We start from the raw sequence: 16,051 nt of genomic DNA, 5'->3' as shown, positions 1-16,051 counted from the left end.
ATTCTCTGACAATAATAGCTATCAAGAGAGTATCAAAATGGCACCCTTTGAAGTCTTGTATGGGCGGAGATGCAGGACTCCACTAAATTGGTCGGAAGCCGGTGAGCGGAATTTCTTTGGGCCCGAATTGGTTGGCGAGGCTGAGGACCAGGTTCATCTTATACAGGCAAATTTAAAGACCGCCCAGGCCCGCCAAAAGAGCTATGCAGATAAGAGGCGCTGGCCTCTGATTTTTGAAGTTGGTGATCATGTTTACCTTCGGGTGTCCCCGATGAAGGGCGTGCAGCGGTTCGGAATGAGGGGCAAATTAGCACCCCGTTATGTTGGGCCTTTTCCTATCACTGAGCGTTGTGGGCCGGTGGCATATCGTGTGGAGCTTCCCCCGCATTTGTCGGCGGTCCACAATATCTTTCATGTGCCCCAGCTCAGGAAGTGCCTTCGAGTTCCGACTGAGGTTGTAGATACGAAGAATTTACAGTTGGAGCCCGATCTCATTTATCCAGAGCACCCGGTGAGAATTGTTGATCACAAGACCAGGGTCACTCGGAATCAGACCAACAATTTCTATAAGGTTCAGTGGAGCAACCACTCCAAGCGAGAAGCCACGTGGGAAACTGAAGAGTTTCTCAAATCCAAATATCCAGAATTATTACAAGCCTATCAAGGTACTCACCAATTCCTATCTTTTCAAATTAGCACTCCATTAAATCTCGGGACGAGATTTCTTTTAGAGGGAAGGACTGTAACACCCAGGTGTTAATCACCATAATTTACACTAACCACGACCATTAGAGTAAATTGGCACGATCAAAACCGAGACCAAAAACTTCTGCTGGCAGATTGGCCCGGACCGGTCTGACCGGTATGGGCGACCGGTCTGACCGGTCGAACCCGAGTTGGCGGTTTTGGGCCCCACAACATTTAAATCGCTCTCCTCTCTCTTCCAACGACTCACTCATCCCCTCAGCGCCCCATTCCTCCCTCTCCCGAGCTCTCCCTCCCTCAAACCCTCACTCCCAAATCCATCCTCTCCATTGGATTCCAAGGGCGGGGAGAGCTTCAAATCGGTCAAGGATCATCTCCTCCAAGTTCTCCTCCATGGGGTGACGCGGGATTCGCGAGTTCTTCATGGGGGAAGGAGCCATTCAAGGTAAATTTAGGAGTTGGATCGATCTCTTGTTCTAGAAGGTTTTAGGCGGTTTCCTCTAGTCCAAAGCATCCACATGAACCCCTGAACTAGATCCTAGAAGGTATTTGGAGTTGGTGGGCGATTTTCGCCGTGCCAAGGTTCCTACGTTTTACTCTGGGTGATCCCTAGGTTTCCTGGGCCTTTTACTAGTATGAATAGGTCGCTAGCACTGCTATGCTTAATAGGGCTCGATAGAAGTCGAGTGATAATGCTATCACTCGCGAGAGATAGGTTGTTTCTATATTACATTATAAGAGGTAATGTATTCCTGAGGAAAGAGATGGGATGGGAGACCGGATGTGGGAAGGAGTAGCCTCATCCGTGTCGATTAAGGACCGTTCCGTTGTCGGCTGTGCTGATCGGGGATCGAATTGTACTAACCGCATACCGGGAGTAGGAGGTAGTCAAAACCGGTAAGCCGAGTACTGCTTTACTTCGAAAGTACAGGAACCCGCACCCAACTCCTGGGGCGAGTCGAGTAGTCGCGGAGAATTGGGATGCATATGTTTACTTTTGGTGGTCTCACGTTGAGCTCGGCTGACCATATGTCGTTGGGCTAGTTCCTGTAGTTCGAGGCGGGGAGGGGAAAGGTTGGTGCGTGGGGTCCGACGGGGCCTTTGCGTGCCGTGTTGGTTAGGTTCACCTTGCAAGGTTAAATCGGATCGATTCGCCGTGTCTCGCGGTTATGAGAGCCTTGATCTCTTGGTCACATCGTAGAAAGGAAAATGAGTAGAATGAGAAGTGATGAAATGTGGGCTGATGACATCCAATTAATGATTTGATTACCTTGATTGTTGTAGTTTCGCCAATCATAGATGATTAGTAATTTTTTTGATAAAATGCGGCTAAAACATTGAAAGTAAGGATATACCTCTAGATGCTATTTCTACAAAATAACCACCTGCCAAATGCCGTGCATGTCTAGGTATGTGGGCTATGTTATACCCACTGGTCGGGTAAGCCTTGCTGAGTATTAGAATACTCAGGGTTTGTTGCCACATTTATTATTACATGACACCCGGACGTCGACTTCTGCCCCTTTTGTGTCAAGTTCATCCGCCGGGATGTAGAGGGGTGGCAGGTCGAGGAGAGAGATCCTTCCGGTTAGGGCGTTGTCGGGTTGTACACTCGAGGGCTGAGTGATCAGCCTCTCTGTTTTGTGCGGACCGGTCTGACCGGCCCGTAGGACCGGTCTGACTGGTGGCGTCGGCAGGAAGTGCCGACCGGTCCGACCGGATGGTGGAACCGGTCCGACCGGTCGGGTAGGATCAGAACTGGTGGAAGCTAAAGTAGTTGTAGGATCTTTTATATTCGAACTTCAGTCACAACTATTGTAAAGTTTTGTAAATTATCTATGTATTTGAACTCGGTTTGTAAAACTTGTTGTTTCGTCTTCTTGGAGTTTATATTGTCAAGTATTATGCCGTGCTTGTACCATCTGCGCCCACCTTCACGTGGGACTATCGGTGTTGTTTCGATCGGGCCGTGGGTTGAGAAAGGATCGCCAAATTAAGCCGTTAAGTTAATGCGCCCGATGTGTTCAAATGACGGCCATTACGCTTAATTAGAGTTTTAATTTGGCGATTCTGTCACAGAAGGCAAAGGGACCCAGACACCCAGTGGACAGCGTGGGAAGGTGAAGGGACCGAGCCGCCTGTTACTCGGCACGGTAAAAACGTAGAATTTTCTAGACTATTTTCGAAACGCTGTTTCTAGGACGAAATATGAGACGCTCGATCTCGATCGGACGATGTCAAAAAGCCTTATGTCGTGGCACAACCAGAGCCCGTTTTATTAGCCTTGAATCGTAGGTAGAGATTCGTATGGCCGTCGCGCTGAACACCGATGCTGGGCTGGTGCAGCTTTTAACGCGGTTCCGTGGTCCACATGGCAGGATGTTGGCCAGCAACGCGTCGAGCTTGTCGCTTTCCTCTTCTGCAAACCCCCACGAGCAGTGACGGGAGCAACTATAGAAGTCTAGGACGACGACAACGGCCTGAAAACCGAGAGAGGCCGGCCGGCCACGCAAGACCACCGGCTGTGAGGGGAGTGCAGGGTAGGCCGTAGGCGTACGAGTGACGCTGTGACGCAAGAGGCCGTCAGGCCGGCAGGTCGAGTGGTGCCACCAGGATCCCGGTCCTCGGAACATTCCTGCGTTGATGACAGAGTTCGCAGCAGAATGTCCGAAATCTAAATTTAAGGTGTTTAATTTGTATCCGCAGAAAACCATTCGGCTAGAATGACTAGATATCGTTGAGCAATCAAAATTTGATTCACAAGGTAATGTCTCGTAATTTAGTTTCTGTAGCTCTGCAATACATGAAACTAAGGAACCATGCAATGCCATGGCAGTGACTATGGCTTTTCCCATCCTATCTGTAACTACTAACAACATATCATGATTCATGAACGCTGTGTGTAGATTCTATACCTAATTACTCAAGAATTGCCTGAACCCCAGAATGACCTGGATGCAGAAATGGAGGTTCTCAAACGAACAGGGAGCAAACTTTTACTTTATCTGATCTGATCCTACCAGTTCAGGTTTGTTGTTGAAGTTCTTCGAGATGATTGGTCGAACATCCTTTGCGTCGACGAGGGTCGCAAGGAATTGAAGCAGTTCCATCAACTCAACATCTGCCGGGTCATCAAACCAGCTCTTTATGGGTATCCCATTGTTGACCTGCAGTTGGAAGACCTGAAGAAAATGTTAGCCTTGCACGGTCCAACACCATGTAAAACATCTTAGAAAGAATCAGGTGAAACTACAACCTGTATGTACCACAGATGGAAGAACGGAAACTTTAGGTCTAACGAAATAAGTTTTAAACCAGAATTCATGTGGTCAAAAACTATATAACCGAAAACATTTGGTGACGAAATATACATTCACATCTGATTGTAAAATTTTACCTGTGGAGTATTGTCAACTATCACAACTTTTGCCAAGTCAACTCCGAAAATTGTTAGGTCCTTCGTGTAGCTACCATTGGAAAAGGTACAAGATTCACGGTAAAAACGGCGTGAAATCAGTTTCCGGTCTGGGTCGAGTTTATCTAATAGAGGTTCAGCATAAACACTTTCACTAGCTGTGAAAATGACAACCTCAAACATCTGAGCAACACGGTGAAGGAACATCTCGAGGTGAGGTCTCCGCCTCACATATATAGTATGATCTTCCATATTAAAGAAAACTTGAAGGGTGAAGTCAAAATTATCACAGGGTTGTAACTTTGAATGGACAAGGGTTTCTGCAAAGGAGAAATGGTTAAACTATTACACAGCTGTAGCTAAAACTAAAAATGATTAGCTGCGAAACTAAAAATGCTGAGATCACAGCCGATTCAGGAGAGCCTGTTTTAGGACACAACAATTCCCCTATCGAGGGGACAGATAAGAAGCCACTAAAATGGACATTTTTTTATCAAAGATATCTGGGTCAGAAATTCAACATCAAGCTATATCGTAACCTCTACTTCTCTAGCTCAAAATGTTTAAACAAAATTAAAAAGAAAATATTGAATGCAAACTAACCTAAAATCATTGGACAATGTCCCTCCAAAAAGAAAAATCATGAGACTGGAGACCTTTCTAACTATAAGGTTTGCACTTTGCAGAATTAAAGATAAGTCAGCTTACCATCCAGATCCAGCACAAGCATGATGTTTTTTGTGGTCAATAATGGTCTGGATAAGTCATCTGAATCGCCTGGTGATCCAATGTCCATTAAATTCAGAAGACCTATAGGTAGCTCTTGATTATCAGTACATTCATATCCTGTCACGATGCAAGAGGCAGAGCTGCACTCATTATCTGAATCTGGTGGTTTATTTTGAAGATAAAAGCTAGTGTAATCAACTGGAACCCTGCAATTAGCATCATCTGCGTCCCTGTCTGGAGATGGGGGAGAAATGCTCATCTCTACCATATCAGCAGCATCCACACACTCATTATAAGGAGTACAATCATCATTTCCAAAACCCATCAGAGTATTGAATTGAACAGCAGCAATGCTTTCAGGGAAATACAGGTCCAAAACATCCCAAATTTGCAGTTCACTTGAACTGTTCCCTTCGTAAGTGTCACTAAAAATTAGCTGAAGAAACTCAGAGTTGTCATCTGTTGCTGCAATGACGGGCAAAAAAAAAAAGAAATCATTGCACTGTCGACCTACGAAACAGATTACGGTCAAGAAAAACTTGACAATCAAAATCATTATGGATGGAAAAAACAGAATTGGGATAACCTTCACCACTGTGATACATTTCTTTTGACTGAGGATTATTCTGTTTCCAATTAGATGAGAACACAGTTTCAGAGTCTGAGCAGCAAGGTGCCAGTGTATGAACCTGAAAACCACACATGGTTTAATGGTGTATACTTCAGGAAGTAAATATGGCCATACCAAATGAAAAACTGCAAAAATTCAGCTTACTTTTCTATTAAATAGCATAAGAAACGTTTGTCATGTGGAGAAATGCTAGATGTACCATGAAAAGAAGTAAAAATGAAAAATAAAAGTAATTACCAATGATCCATAATCACATGGTAAGAGTGGATGTAAATTGGTCATCGCTGCACTAGAATCATCCCATGAGAAATGGACTTCAGAGATTCCAATATTATGTTTTGATGCTTCATTACTGGAACGTCCTGCAGTGAACATCAATGTAGCATTGTAGTTATGAAAATAGGGGACACATATTACTATTTTATTGGATATGCATGATTTCTGTTACATGGCCTTATTTCTCTGGGAACGTTTTATTTTGGCGCAACCACAGTACATATTTTTAGTTCCATAGCAATATAGTAAGGATTCATATGTTCTCCAAGAAGGATTCTGGGAGTTGGAAAACATTAAGCTGAGACTAGCACAGTGGATTTGTGCTTACCATTTTGCTGGTTTTCCCTTGATGTTTGGTCCAACGTAGTCTTTTGATAATGATGATCTTCCAAAAGTCCTGTAGATATACCAGTTGAATGGGGTTCCTGCGTTCCTAAACAGTCCATTCTTTAACATTCTATTCTTCCTTAATGGACAACTGCAAAAGGCATGTTGAAAGAACTGCAATTCCAGTAGAAAAAAGACCAACTGCTGACATAAACATCACTTGAAATTAGTCAAGATTTGAACTAGCAAACTATCTATGTGCTAAAGGCAGATGAGGTACTAGAAAGAAAATATTTAACTTATATCTTTTTTTAAAAAGTAAAAAGTAATTTTAATGTTATGCGCAATATCTTTGACAAAAGACTTAATTCTGTTGAAATCTAATGTACATACTCATTCCATCTTAGCAGGACTAATGTTGTGTACATTGAAAGAAATTAGGTGATATATAGTCTAAGGAAAACCTGATAAGCAAAAAATAAAATGAAGTGCTTAAGGCTGTTCTTATCAGGACATATCTTGGAAAAGAAAAGGAGTTTAGAAAATGTTTATCCCTGGGGCCTCAGCTACTCGATGATCCTCCATGGATTGTGGTGGGTGGTGGTGGGCGGTGCACCAGACCTTGATTTGACTAGGGAGCCACCCAACCAATGCATGTAACCAACCTAGCATCATCTACACATTCATCATTGCCCTTATTCTGTCGTGTTAGCTATTAAGCTATAGACCGGGCAAGTAGTTCAGAGCAGAAACTAGCGCAGCTTCGCCGGAGACCGCCTCGCGACTTGGAAGTTGGAACAACCAACTCCCTAAGACCACGTCAAAACGCGCGATTTCTTCTCGCGTTCCAAGTCAAAGTTTCTCTCTGGTCTCCAGAAACAGGTGAGACCCAGTCCAGACGCCCTTCCTTTCCCCACTCCGCCCGGCACTCAAACCACGCGTTCGGATTTCAAATTTAGCATCAACAAGTGAACAAAAAAAAACCAATCTAATAGTACGCGACAGTTCGATTCGTCGTTCGAGCAGGAACTATCGATTAGACGAAACCGCATGCTATACGCTCGCAAAATACTGAAAACAAGAGCTCACGGATCCCAAATCACCGTCGAGACGAGCAGAACCGGGGGAAATCAGCAGCGAATCAAGATGCGGCAAGCAAAAATACCGCTCGACATGGGAGGAGCCGGGGAGGGGAGGGGAGGGGAGGGGAGGGGTAAACGGGAGGGGACGCTCACCGAAACAGCTCGTCGCTCGCGTTCTGGCGCCCCCTCTGCTGGCGCCCCCGCGCTCCCTGGCCGCCGTCGGCGACGACTCCCCCTCGGCGCCGAGGCTCAGAGAGACGAGGCGAGCGAGGGGAAGCGCGGAGAAGCAGAGGGGGACTCACCGCACCGAGGAATGTATACGGTCGCCGCTCCGCTCTCCAATCTAGCTTACCGAGACTGACAAGTGGAACGATGACTTCCGGTCCCACATGGAAGCGTGCCGGTGCGCGCGCGCGCTCTGTTGACCGGAGCGGACCCAGACCAAGCAAGGGGGGAGTGTTTGATTTTCACGGTGGGGATGAGCACACGTGGACCGTGCTTGCGCTACTGTGCATCAAGGACGTTGAAGTACAACATTGAGCTGCATAATAATACTAGAAAAAATCCATTTTTGACCATCCAACTATTGTCCAAGTTTGATTTTGGCCATCGAACCGCAAAACCAGAAATGTTTGGCCACTCAACTCTTAAAACCGTTCATTTTTAGCCATCTGGTGGTTTTGGTGGGTGGTTTTGCTGACGTGGACGCCACGTGGCAGTAGGACCCACAGCCAGCCCTTCTATCTCCTCTCTCTCATCCTTTTCTTCTCTCCTCTCTCTCTTTCTTCTTTATCCTCTCTTCTCTACCGACAGCCGTCGGCATCCCCGTGATAGCGGCGGCGGCGGCGGTCAATCCCGGCCCAGATTCGGTAGCTAGGCGGCCTCCTCTCCCCCTCCCGTGATTGAATCTGCCGGTGGTGGCGGCGCGGCGGATTCCAGGCGATGCACGTGTGGGCAACTGAGCGGGCACCGCGGGGCATTGACCGACGGCGCAGGTAGCGGATTTCGACGGGCGACGCGGCAAAGGAGTGGGTGGAGCTCCTCTTCTCCAGGCGCGGGCGGCCTGGGAGTGCAGGGCGGCGACGCAGGCCCTCAGGACGGCTCCGGCGGCTTCACCAGCCGAGCATGGGCGGCTCCCTCACCTTCCCCAACACTCTTCCTCTCCCATGGCGGGCTCCCGACACGCGCAGAGCTCGTAGTGATGCTCTCCTGCTCCTCCTGCATCGGGTCCCGCCAAATCGAGCCGGTCAAATGGCCGTGGAGAGGGAGGAGCGGAGTGAAGAAACAGAGCGGAGAGAGAAAATGCTGACGAGTAGGTCCCACTGCCACGTGGCGTCCACGTCAGCAAAACCACCCACCAAAACCACCTGATGGCAAAAAATGAACGGTTTTAAGAGTTGAGTGGCCAAATATTTTTGGTTTTGCTGTTCGATGGCCAAAACTAAACTTGAACAATAGTTAGATGGTCAAAAATGGACTTCTTCCATAATAATAAGACCAAAATAGTATACGAGTCGTTTTGAACGATAATAATCTATGAAATGAAATTTTGCCAAGTTTGTAAAAGAATGTAAATCTATGTTCGGCTCGTAAAAAATCAGCTGATTCAATAGTATTATGTGGGAGAGAATAGATCGGAATAAGTCAAAATAAGCCGAAAAGAGACAAAAGAAGTATCTCTCTTCTTAGCAAATTGCGATTAGGCTGCCTTCTAAATGGTGCTATCTTTAATAGGGTGTTGTGATTTACAGGCGCAGCAAGCAACCAACCCTATTAGGCTGCCTTCTAAATGGTGCTATCTTTAGCAAATTGCAATATTTACGGGCGCAGCAAGCAATTAACGATAAGATATGTAAGAGACTTCAGTTTAATGAAAATATTGATGCTGTAGCTGCTTGTACTTTTTTTTTCTCACATCGTTCCAAAGTATTGATCACTTCAGTTTTGTTATAAAGTCAAACCCTCTGTGATTTTAACTATTAGTATAGAAAACATATATTTTTTGCGAAAATATCAAATAAACATTAGGATCAATTTAATGAAACTAAATTGATGTAGCTGCTTGTACTTTTTTCTATAAACTCAATCAAAGTTTGATTTGAGACAAAGCTAAATTGACCAATAAATTTAGAATAATGCAGTAATTAATTAGTCCAACGGAATTGAAGGCGCCAATATCAGATGGTGCATACACGCCTACATATGAAACCATTCGTGCGATACTTCATCTCAGTCTACATTTCCATTGCACTCAAGCCTCACCTCAGAAAAAAAAAGAAAGAAAGAAAGAAAGAGAAACACTTCATTTCAGTACTTCTATACGCCGGCCTGGAAAAATCAGCAATGCTCATGCACGCTCGCTGCCCGGCTCCGACGGAATGATGTCCAGCACGCCGCCGTACCCACCCAGATGCGAAGACGAGCGGCGGTGCTCCTGAAGTACGCGAGGCGGCGTCGGCTGGAGCAGGCCGCCGGCTGCTGGAGGTAGAAGTAAGCTGCCGGGCGTCGTCATGCGCGTGGCGTGAGGGCAGTTGTCGATCATCGCCCGCAGGTCGGGGCGGAATCCAAGCCCAGCAAGCGGCGGCGGCGGCGCGTAGGCCCCGCCGCCGCCGCCGCCCCTGATGAGGAGGCTGGCGGGGCTCGGGTGCGTGTGCTGCCCCTCGTACGTGGTGATCACCGTGGAGGGGTCCTGGTGCGAGCGCTCCACCCGCTTCTTCACCCCGCACCGCGCCGCCGTGCAGCGGTAGTAGCTCCTCGGGTACGAGCTGTTCTTGACGGCCTTCTGGCCATACTTGCGCCACCGGTAGCCGTCCACGAGGTGGTCGACCTCGCTCTTGGTCATGAACGCCACGCGGGGCCCCCGCGGCCTCTTCTCGCCTCTCGCCTTCTTCTCTTTGCTCCTCCTGCTCGTGGGTGAAGGAATTAAACATGGTCAGTGAGTGTGCTGTACATGCATCAGCAAGAAGGCCAAGGACGACAGGTCACACTACTCCCAACTGCAGAAAATGATTAGTTTCGATCATTGTGGGGTCCTGATGAATCACCGATTGACATCGATGATCAGCTAGTCTACAAATAATTAGTCGTCGGATACAAATTATAGCTAATCATTTTGTAAATTATACGTAGCTAGATACAAATTGCAAACTGTCCCTCTTATAAACTATGCATTGTTTTTGCAGCTATAGATGATGCAGCGTGTGAGAAGAATAGACCGGTCAAATAGAACTTGATTTTGATGAATATAATAAGTACCACGCAAAAAATGAATGCTTGTAGTATATTCATGAGTGGTGGGGGGAAGTGCAGTTTACTCCGATTTGTCTGGATCATGTGCCTTTTCTAATGCAATTGGAGTGAGCCTAAGAACCTTGTTTGTCGGTCAAGTTAGGTAGCAAACCCTAACCCATGTGTTCACACCGGCCGGTATACACACAAACATGATCTTTTTTTGCTCAGATAAAAAAGAAGAGAAAGATGCAGCCCTTGAAAACGAAACTTCTTTTATTTGTCCCCATGATGTTCTGATCAAGTAACTGTGATTGTGATATAGTAGTATTCAACAAGAAGATCGTGCAAATAGTTTTGCCTTTGCACCAGAATAAATTGCAGACCCACTAAAAAAAAGAATAAATTGTAGACTTACTTGCAGTTCCGATCGGCGGCAGATCCCTCGTCACCATCGATCTCCTCCTCCTCCTCCTCTTCCTCCTCCTCCTCCGGCCTACCTGCCTTGGACCGGCGACGCGGCTCCTCGTCGGCACCTCCTGCCTCGCAGCTGGACGACGACAGCACCGACGAGTTCGGCGTGACCGGCGCACCGGCCTGGCCGTCAGGGCGGACCGACTGCACGGTGACCTTCTTCATTCCCTGCTTCACGGCGGCGTCGCCGAAGCGGCACGGCGCGTCGAGGTGCGCACCCACCCCCGCGGGGTCCAGGAAGCCCTGCAGGTAGTCCGTGATGCTCGTCGTCAGCCCATCGCCGCTGCCGCCTCCTTCGCCGGCGCACGGCGATCTCTGGAAGAAGAAGTCGTCGTGGTCGAAGGCGGCGAAGTGGTCGGCGGCGGCAGCGGCAGCAGGATCCCCGTAGAGGCCCCCACCATGGCCTCCAGCTCCTGCTCCAGCAGACATGACGATCGAGGAGAGCTAGTCAAGTGTGTGCAATGGGATTATGGGAGGGGGGCTTTGGACTGAACGAGAGAAGCGTTGAACTTGAAGTCTTCGCCGCTCGAGAGAGAGAGAGAGAGAGAGCCGGGGCTCTTGGATTTTTATATATTTGGATTGGAATAACTGGTAGCCAAATTTGATAACTGCCGTGTAGTGTATTCTGGCCTCTTCTTGGATCATTTCTTAATCCCATCTGCATGCAATTTGTATTATATAAATATAATAAATAAGTTTACATGTGGTTAACCTATGCTTTCGCGCGCTGCGCGCTGTCCATGCCACGCACGCACGCGTACGCCTCCGGGGACCAGACGCGCGCGCTCGCGTTCCGGCATGTGAATGGTGCCGGCCGGGCGGCACACCGGCGCGTCTTCCTTGAGCAACACGTGGAGAAGGGGCGGTACACGACTAGGCTTGTCGACCCATGGATGGATGGATCACTGGATCTGGCTCTGCCCAACTCGCGATCCTTTTCGGCGAGGACAGGCGCAAATTTCACCACCGTGATCATTACATGGCTCGCGTCCGTACATTCACCTTGCCAGATGGATTGCATTGCTGCACATTTTTTTTCCCTCCAGTTAGCTCGATGAGTTAGGCGTGAACCGGCCGGGGCAGACGAGGTTTGGCACGGGTCAGGAGCGTGCGCACACTGCGCTGCCCACGATTAGCTCGTTGATTGACAAGATATTTCCTCAAGCACACAAGTTTGGTGTCTCTGGATTCTTTCTCTTCTTATTTTGGCACTAGCAGTTTGACAGGAACCATGTCTCTACCAAACGAAATCTGCCCCATCAGCTCGAGCAGGAGATTGGGCCACGTCACCATTATTTCTCCACCGTTGGATCTTTCATCTATGGCCGAAATCAAGCACACAGCCCATAGGAGCAGACTGCGTCTCGATGTTCTCGAGTCTCAAACGGCCACACTCTCGTCCCTTCACGATTCCAATCAACAACGCTATCTCACATCGTTCCCTCGTTGTTGCTCATGTCCTCCCCATCTCATCTCCATCAGTGGAGAGGCTACAAGCAACAGGTGGATTCAATATGATGGCTGAGCAAGATGGCGGCCTCTCGCACGGTCAAGCAGAAGCGCGAGCATATAGTCTCCGCCTTGGGCTCTCGTGCTCATCAGGTCTCTGACAAAGACGGTGCCTAACGTCTATGCCGCTATCGCAGCTGTGATGCTCTAGCAGAGTGACCGTACGTGCAGGACTGCTGGACCACCACGCGCCACTGCCACAGTCCGCCCAGGGTTTCATTTACCGACCGGACCGGCCAAACCGCTGGGGTCCGGTACCGGTATACCGGTCCAGTTTGGCCGGAAACCGGTCGGTACCGGTCGAATTCAAATTTGAATTCAAAAAACTCAGTTCAACCGGTAGGTTCGTACCGGTATACCGGCCAGTTAGACCGATTTACCGGCCGGTTTGACCAGTTTTAATTCAAATCCAAATTTAAAATCACATGTGTAACCAGTTTGGAACGGTATACCGGCCGGTTTGACCGGTTTACCAAGTGGGCCTTAATGGGTCGTCTCATTTTTTTGTTTAACTTTAAATGCTCGAAAAGTATGTTAAATGAACGAATTTTTGAGAAAATTTGACACCATTAGATTCGTCGCACCTTGAAGTATTTTTAGAAATTTTTCAATTTTTTGAATTCAAATTTGAATTTTGAATTTGGGCCGTTTGGTACCGGCCCAAACCGAAACCGGACCGGACCGGTTTTGTAAACCCTGAGTCCGCCAGGAGCGCTGGTGCAGTAAGCTCACTGGATGGCAATGTGCTGGCCATCGACGAGTTGATGCACAAGAATCACGGCAGCGCTCATCTCCTCCACTTCCATCAGCGGTGCCACGGCCGGCGGCCACCAGCAGCACGTTGGGTTCTCGATCAGCGACTCCCCCAATAAATCAAACAAAATCCATTTGATATTGCCATTTACCTGCCAAAGCAAGCAAAGACCTCGAACCCAAGGTGAGGTCACCCAAAAGCAATCCGCTACGCCTGTTTTGCACTAATAAAGAAGCTTCTTGTGGACACAGAAAATCGCCGAGCTTCCTTGCTATCTCCATCCGTGCCGTGTCACCACCTCCCGCTCCATCCTGTTAACGAAATCCTGATGAGTTTTACTCCGGTGGACTTTTCCATAAAATTTGCACGAATATTAAAGCACCTGACATTTAATTTTAATTTTTTTTTGAGTGGGTTTGTTTGGGCCCAGCCCTACCCGTGCCAATTGAGACACGGTCCAAGTCCAATAGCCAGTACCAGGTCAGATTCAACAAGTCCGTTCTGCCCGCGGCGGCTTTGCCCCCTCCGTCCGCTGCTCCTTCACGTTTTCTTTTTCTCGCGTCCGGCGGCCGGCACCGGTGGCGGCAAGTCCCCCCATCTTTCCGATCCGTTTTCATCAGGCGCGGCGGCGTCGGCGAATCAAGGGCTGCTACCCACGTAGTAGTCGCTGCCTGCAACGGAGGAGTCAGGTTCCGTTCTTCTCGCGAAGGCCTCGCCATTCTTCTCACCTGCGGACTGCAGCGATGGCGGCGGCTCTCCCCGATCCTGTTTGGTCAGGTGCTGTGGCGGCTGCCTCGCTGTTTCATCCATGCCCGTTTTCCTCTCCATCCCCCCTCACAGTTGGACCTTTCGCCATTTTCTGCAGATCGCCGAGTCAAGGCAGACGGAGCGGCGGCGGCTCCCTCTCCACATCGGGATTTCGGCTCCCTCTGCTGATTTAGATAACTTGCTTCGGATTTCATTTGTTGATGAGGACTGTGAGAAGCTCCGATCAATTGATTTATCACCTCTTTCTGCTTCTGGAAACGATGCCTGGAGAATGGCTCTTTATACTAGAGTTCTGTCAGTCATTTCAAATGGCATCAGTATTGGTGTCAAGCACTTGGAGTTTCTTGCCTTTTCCTCAAGCCAACTGCGAGATAACTCGGCATGGATATTTGGTTCTCGGACGGGATTCACTGCAAGTGACATCAGGAAGTCGATGGGGGACTTTCGCAACATCAGAAATGTGGCAAACCGCTACAAGCTGATGTCTTGTGTATATGACTTGCAGCTTCTATGTGCTATCGTTTCACTTCAGGAGTTATGCTGCTTATGAATGTTTTTAACGTTGATGATTCTGTGCCTAATGACGTTGTTGGCACGAGTAGGGCCAGGCCCAAACAAACCCACTCAGGAAAAAAATAAAACTAAATGTCAGGTGCTTTAATATTCGTGCAGACTTCATGAAAGGGTCCACTGGAGCAAAACTCAATCCTGATTACTCTACTACTAATTCGAGCTTGCAACGAGACAGGGAGACGCTTGCCACTACACCGCGCGATCGTACAACTGGAGCGGCCAGTCGCGTGCCACCCCGGTCTGCCCTGGCGCTGAATTGGGCACGGCACGCCGCGCGCGCGGCGGGACCGATCGACCCGGCCCCGGCCGTGCCATGCATATTCCCCCCGCGCGCGCGCCGCGGCGCGGTGGGTGTGAACGGGCGCGGGGGCTTTTCGGCGCTGGCGCCTGGCGGGATGCGTACCGGAGTACCGGACGATGGATATGGGAACCAGGAACAGCCACCGCCGCCGCCGACGATGCAGCGTTCGCGGCGCGTGCGGCGGCAGATGGATGTGAAGATAAACGGGTAGGCTACGCTAGCATCACTATCGCATAAACCCAAGATACTTGCGAGTAGAAGATCATAGATCGTTACCACTAGACGCGCAGCGCAGTGGAAGAAGTCGCGCGTCGATGTAGAGGAAGTAGTCGATCACGTCCCACGAACCGAGCTCCTCGTACTTGATCCCAGCAGCCGATCAGCGCAGCAGTCGCAGCAGCGCCTCCACGGAGTTCACACGTACGGGGATGAAACGCCGGGCGTCGGTGTGCTAGCACCGCACGCACGGCAAGGGCGGCGGCCGAGAGAGAGGGAGGGGCGGCGGCTAGGGAGGTGGCGCGGCTCAGGTCATCGCCCCCTAGCCCCTCCCTCATATATATAGGGCGTACTAATGTGCTTCTATCTCATAGGCCCATTAGTAACCCTAATCCCTCTTGGATCAATATCCACTTGGGCCTTTAAACCGTATTGTGATGATGGGCTCTTGGGCATATCACCAACAATCTCCCACTTGCACTAGAGACAATCATACATGCAAGCTTTCCAACATTCCAAACCCCTTAAGTGTGTGACCCGTTAGGTTCATGTGTAGGTGGTCGTGATCGGAAATCATTTCCGAATCACAAGTCAATAGCGGCACCTAGCAGGGCATAGTGACTCACAAATACACATAAAGATCATATCGGCCGAACCATAGATATACTCATACACCGATCCCTTTGCCACACGATACCAGTCAAGCTCAAAGCGAGATGCGTGCCACCTTTGTGATAGCTCGACCATTCTCTCGATCTAATAGTGAATTCTATTCATAACTAACCTTTAATCATCATGATTAACTCTTTAATCACTTTAGCATGGCCATGCACTTTCAAATCCAACTATCTCGAGGGGCCCAGAGATATCTCTCCCGTTATCTAGGAGGGGCAAATTCCATCTTGATCCGCTCACATCCCATTCCATGTTTCATGACATACCTGTAAGCTGCTTTTGTAACTACCCAGTCACGGAGTAGCGTTTAGCAGCCCCAAGATGCACCACTACACACAGTGAGAAACAATGGCGATCTCAGGTCTAAGGATTCAGTAGGTATAACACT

At 48.7% G+C, this 16,051-nt stretch overlaps 3 protein-coding genes across 11 annotated transcripts; 1 reads left to right on the top strand and 2 right to left on the bottom strand.

Moving 5' to 3' along the window:
* Positions 1-3,151: 3,151 nt before the first annotated feature.
* LOC120697723 lies at positions 3,152-7,499 on the bottom strand. 9 transcript variants are annotated; one of them, XM_039981026.1, is made up of 8 exons: positions 7,319-7,477; positions 6,085-6,234; positions 5,718-5,842; positions 5,436-5,538; positions 4,829-5,314; positions 4,103-4,440; positions 3,726-3,887; positions 3,152-3,340 (listed from the first exon to the last, which is right to left on the bottom strand). In XM_039981026.1, exons 2-8 carry the CDS (start codon positions 6,200-6,202, stop codon positions 3,167-3,169), a joined length of 1,506 nt encoding a protein of 501 aa, XP_039836960.1. In that variant the 5' UTR covers positions 6,203-6,234; positions 7,319-7,477; the 3' UTR covers positions 3,152-3,166. The 9 variants fall into 9 exon arrangements, with proteins under 9 accessions (XP_039836960.1, XP_039836964.1, XP_039836961.1 ...); XM_039981030.1 differs by having other exon boundaries at positions 6,085-6,181; XM_039981027.1 differs by having other exon boundaries at positions 4,829-5,308; positions 6,085-6,284; positions 7,319-7,475.
* Positions 7,500-9,275: 1,776 nt separating this feature from the next.
* LOC120697722 (probable WRKY transcription factor 57) lies at positions 9,276-11,569 on the bottom strand. Its single transcript, XM_039981020.1, has 2 exons — positions 10,812-11,569; positions 9,276-10,068 (listed from the first exon to the last, which is right to left on the bottom strand). Exons 1-2 carry the CDS (start codon positions 11,294-11,296, stop codon positions 9,513-9,515), a joined length of 1,041 nt encoding a protein of 346 aa, XP_039836954.1. The 5' UTR covers positions 11,297-11,569; the 3' UTR covers positions 9,276-9,512.
* An 828-nt stretch (positions 11,570-12,397) lies between these two features.
* On the top strand, positions 12,398-14,466 carry LOC120700622. The gene is made up of 3 exons (XM_039984871.1): positions 12,398-12,485; positions 13,561-13,907; positions 13,996-14,466. Exons 1-3 carry the CDS (start codon positions 12,398-12,400, stop codon positions 14,446-14,448), a joined length of 888 nt encoding a protein of 295 aa, XP_039840805.1. The 3' UTR covers positions 14,449-14,466.
* The last annotated feature ends 1,585 nt before the right edge of the window (positions 14,467-16,051 follow it).

This window comes from Panicum virgatum, chromosome 3K, assembly GCF_016808335.1.
Source record: "Panicum virgatum strain AP13 chromosome 3K, P.virgatum_v5, whole genome shotgun sequence".
NCBI lineage: Eukaryota > Viridiplantae > Streptophyta > Magnoliopsida > Poales > Poaceae > Panicum > Panicum virgatum.
Note: the sequence above shows the minus strand (reverse complement) of the source record. Positions and strands in the feature narration are given on the sequence as shown.

Bases quoted from the DNA above. Each gene is read 5' to 3' on its own strand.
- LOC120697723 (XM_039981022.1), bottom strand. From the start codon at position 6,202: ATGGACTGTTTAGGAACGCAGGAACCCCATTCAACTGGTATATCTACA. The intron at 5,539-5,717 runs GTAATTACTTTT...TGTGGTTTTCAG, and splicing joins CATGTGATTATGGATCATTG to GTTCATACACTGGCACCTTG. The intron at 3,888-4,102 runs GTAAAATTTTAC...CATTTTCTTCAG, and splicing joins TAGTTGACAATACTCCACAG to GTCTTCCAACTGCAGGTCAA.
- LOC120697722 (XM_039981020.1), bottom strand. From the start codon at position 11,296: ATGTCTGCTGGAGCAGGAGCTGGAGGCCATGGTGGGGGCCTCTACGGG. The intron at 10,069-10,811 runs GTAAGTCTACAA...ACCCACGAGCAG, and splicing joins GCCGCCGATCGGAACTGCAA to GAGGAGCAAAGAGAAGAAGG.
- LOC120700622 (XM_039984871.1), top strand. From the start codon at position 12,398: ATGGCGGCCTCTCGCACGGTCAAGCAGAAGCGCGAGCATATAGTCTCC. The intron at 12,486-13,560 runs GTGCCTAACGTC...GTTTGGGCCCAG, and splicing joins TCAGGTCTCTGACAAAGACG to CCCTACCCGTGCCAATTGAG. The intron at 13,908-13,995 runs GTGCTGTGGCGG...CATTTTCTGCAG, and splicing joins CCCCGATCCTGTTTGGTCAG to ATCGCCGAGTCAAGGCAGAC.